The 1,768-nt window shown below is 39.8% G+C and overlaps 1 protein-coding gene across 1 annotated transcript in view; it reads left to right on the top strand.

Moving 5' to 3' along the window:
- Positions 1-443: 443 nt before the first annotated feature.
- The window catches only part of LOC114621827 (disintegrin and metalloproteinase domain-containing protein 26A-like), a 13,459-nt gene continuing 12,134 nt past the window's right edge, over positions 444-1,768 (top strand). The window contains 1 exon segment of the mRNA XM_028768148.1: positions 444-1,766. Within this exon segment, the coding sequence (XP_028623981.1) occupies positions 444-1,766 (1,323 nt within the window).

Here is a 1,768-nt window from a genome sequence, read left to right as displayed (position 1 = left end):
ATGTCATATGATACAGGGAAGGTTAACAGAGAGTATGGGGTAAATGACAAGGACAATAGCCAAGCTCTACATTAGCAATGGAGGGGCAGAGGCAGGGCCAAACAGGTCTTGCTGAGTCGCCTGGATACAGAAGTGAGTGAAATAGGTCTCAAAACTCTAGTCAGGCTTCGGGTCTCCCAAAAGTCCACAGACATTCGAGCCAGCCTCCTGTTTGTCCACAAGGCTGGAACCAGGGCCTGAATGGGAAACAAAACTCTGCAGTTATATCATCAAACTTACCTTGACCATGATTTACCAATTACTATGTATGCCGTATTTACCTGTTCCTTTTAGTCCTGCTGCTCCTATGACTCAACACTCTCAGAAGACATGCCATTAAAGGAAAGTGCTGCCTGCAATCAGACACAGTGAGGACTAGAATAGCAAGGAATTCTCAATAGGACATGATGACTATGAGTGAGGCTCTAGTCCACAAAAGGAACATATTGCAGAAGTTCTGCCTGTGGAAGATGTTCTTCTTCTCTTCATGGCCACCAACTGGACATGCTAGGTACAGTAGCCTTCCAGAAGTAGTGATACCCTTGAGGGTCAATGTCACTGACAGAAATAATATTTCCCGAGGTTGGCTGTCTTATAGCCTGCACGTTGGGGGACAGAGACACATAATCATTATGAAACCAAAGAAAAATTTGATATCCAGAAACTTCTTATTACTCACTTATACTGACCAAGGATATCCAATTGAAGAACAGCCTTTTGTGCAGAATGACTGCTACTACCATGGCTATGTGGATGAAGACCCAGAATCCCTGGTCATTGTTCACACCTGTTTTGGGAGGTTGCAAGGCATTCTAGACATAAATGGTACAATTTATAAAATCATGCCCAGGAGCTCAAATTCAACATTTGAACATCTGGCTTACAAAATGGACAGTGAGGAGTCAGAATTAATTCCCATTAGATGCGGGTTAACCGAAGAGGAAATAGCAAGGCAAATGAAGTTTCAAGAAAGAGTTGCCCCAACATTTTGGAAAATACCACTGGAGAATTGGTGGACTCACCACAGGTTTATTGATTATTATGTTGTAATAGACCATAAACGATACGTTTATAGAAAGAACAATACCACAACTTGTCTTCAAGATATGTTGGAAATACTCCATGGACTAAATGGTTATTATCTTCAACTAAGTATTGATGTGATTTTAACCAAAATTCAAGTGTGGAGCCAAAGAAATCTTATCAATATAGAACGAAGTATGCATAAAGTCCTACGTGAATTTTTCTATTGGAAGGTAGACTCGATTGGCAAACAAATTAAATATGACGTCATACACCTTTTTGTTAGACATCATTATGAATTTTTAGGGTTAGCTTTTGTAAGTACAGTTTGTGAGGTTGGTAATTGTGCAATTAACAGTTTTATATCTGATGACATGTTATACATCGCGGACATTGTAGCACATGAGATGGGTCATAATTTGGGTTTTCGGCATGATGAAGAGGAATGTTATTGTGGGATGGAAAAAAAATGTATAATGTACCCAAGAGTACCACATCACCCCAAATTCAGTAACTGTAGTTTTGAATATCTGTATTAAACTCTTTATCGAAGAATTTGCTTATATGATACACCAGAAACACCAGAAACACTAGTAACAACAAATCTGACCGAATGTGGGAATTACTTGGTTGAGGAAGGAGAACAGTGTGATTGTGAGAGCTCTGAATCCTGTTCAGAAGATCCATGCTGTAGCCAGAACTGTGT

Source organism: Grammomys surdaster, unplaced genomic scaffold (genome assembly GCF_004785775.1).
Source record: "Grammomys surdaster isolate TR1022 unplaced genomic scaffold, NIH_TR_1.0 185, whole genome shotgun sequence".
NCBI lineage: Eukaryota > Metazoa > Chordata > Mammalia > Rodentia > Muridae > Grammomys > Grammomys surdaster.
The sequence above is the reverse complement of the archived record's forward strand: the minus strand, read 5'-3'. Positions and strand labels throughout refer to the sequence as shown.